Genomic DNA, 1855 nt, shown 5'->3' on the forward strand with positions numbered 1-1855 from the left:
CCCCCCCCAACAGATACACCCGAGCCTGAGCCTGGGCCAGGCCACAACGGTGGAGCTCTTCCTGACGGTGCAGTTTGTGCTCTGCATCTTTGCTACCTACGACGAGCGGCGCAATGGGCGCGTGGGCTCCGTGGCCCTGGCTGTGGGGCTCTCACTCACCCTAGGCCACCTTTTTGGGGTAAGGCTTGCATCTACACACGTGCACGTGCACACGCACACATGCACACGCATGCTGAGGCACTGTGCCCCCCCATCCCCATGGTTTGGTGCCTTTATGCAAAGCCCCCTGGCTTTATTTGCATATGCATTGATCACACCCTCTCATTTGCATAACCCCTCCCCCAACTGCCCAACCATCCCTGCACCCACCCAGAGGGTCCCCCACCCAAGCCAGGACCATGGATGGCGGGGTAGAGTGACCCCCTGCCCCTCAGCCAGCTCTCTGGAGCCAGGGGAGGGGTCCCGGGGACAATCTAGGTTGGGTCTCTATGCCGGAGGTCCTGGGAGTCCTGTCTCACAGCAGCTGTCCCCCACAGATGTACTACACAGGCGCCGGCATGAACCCTGCGCGCTCCTTCGCGCCTGCCATCCTTACTCGCAACTTCACCAACCACTGGGTAAGTGGGGGCAGCAGGGGGCGCTCTGCTGTCCGGGGAGTGGGGGGACTGGGGGTCCTGTTGCACCCCAGAACCAGCTGCATTTCACAACTGGGGGGGAGCTATCCCTGCCCCATTGCACCCCAGAGCCAGCTGCATTTCAGAGCTGGGGGGTGCGATCCTTGCCCTGTCGCACCGCGGAGCCAGCTGCGTTTCCACAGCAGAAAGGGACTGTGGACAAGCCTCCACTCTCCCACGTGTCCTGGGCCCTGTAGCGCTCACTTGGAATCGATCACCCTGGTGCTTTTCTTGCCCGCCCTCACCCATGGCTCTGACCACTCTCCTGCCCGCAGGTGTACTGGGTGGGCCCAGTGATTGGCGGCGCTGTGGGCGGCCTGCTCTACGACTTCGTCCTGTTCCCGCGCCCGCGGGGCATGGCCGAGCGCCTGGCCATCCTCAAGGGCGAGAAACCCGCGGAGGCCGACTCGCCCCCGGAGCCACCCGGGGAGCCCCTGGAGCTGAAGACGCAGGCGCTGTGAGCTGCACCCAAGCAGTGCCCCACGCACACACCTGCCCCCCGCCTGGAGGGGGCCCAGCCTGGGCCCTGGAGGACTGTGGGGAAGAGGGGCCAGAGCCAGCTCCTGGGGGGCATCTGTGCCCAGGAGGGGGTGGTTGGGGTGGGGGGGGTCTCTACCCTCTCCTTGTCCCTTTCTTTCTGTTCTCCCTCTTTGCCATGCTGACCCCAACTCACGCGGGGGAAACTGAGGCATGGAAGCCCGTGTGTGTGCGTGTGCGTGCGTGTGTGTGTGCGTGCGTGCGTGCGTGGAGACCCCAGGGGAGGGAAGGAAGTGGGGGTCGTTGTCCCCCCCATGTCACTGCCCCCTATGTGAGGCCAGTTCTCTTCAGCAGAGCAATGGAAGTAGCAGGGTGTAGTGGTTAGCGTGGGGGGGCAGGACTCCTGGGTTCCTTTTCCAGGCCCGGGAGAGCAGCGGGGTCTGGGGGGGCCCCGTGGGAGGAGTAGGGGGCCAGACACCCGGACTTCTGGGTTCTGCCCCTGCTGGGGGGAGGGGAGTTGGGGCTCCAGGATTTGTGCCCCAGGCCCAGGGAAGCAGGCAGGTCTAGTGGCTAGAGCGGCTAGAGTCTCTCGGCAACCCACTTCACCCCTCTCCGTGCCTCAGTTTCCCCTGCCCAGGGCTGGGCCGAGGGTCCCCCCGGGCTGGTGCTGCCCCCCGAAGTCTCCAGCCAGGGGCGCGGGCCGG

At 65.5% G+C, this 1855-nt stretch overlaps 1 protein-coding gene across 1 annotated transcript; it reads left to right on the forward strand.

Annotated features, from left to right (window-relative positions):
- Positions 1–7: 7 nt before the first annotated feature.
- Positions 8–1208, forward strand: MIP (major intrinsic protein of lens fiber; the record flags this gene model as incomplete). The annotated part of the gene is made up of 3 exons (XM_019514313.1): positions 8–178; positions 537–617; positions 950–1208. Coding segments are annotated over 3 exons (438 nt in total), but the record flags the coding sequence as incomplete, so codon positions are not given.
- Positions 1209–1855: the final 647 nt, after the last annotated feature.

This window comes from Gavialis gangeticus, unplaced genomic scaffold, assembly GCF_001723915.1.
Source record: "Gavialis gangeticus isolate Ggan-Ray unplaced genomic scaffold, GavGan_comp1, whole genome shotgun sequence".
Classification (NCBI taxonomy): Eukaryota; Metazoa; Chordata; order Crocodylia; family Gavialidae; genus Gavialis; species Gavialis gangeticus.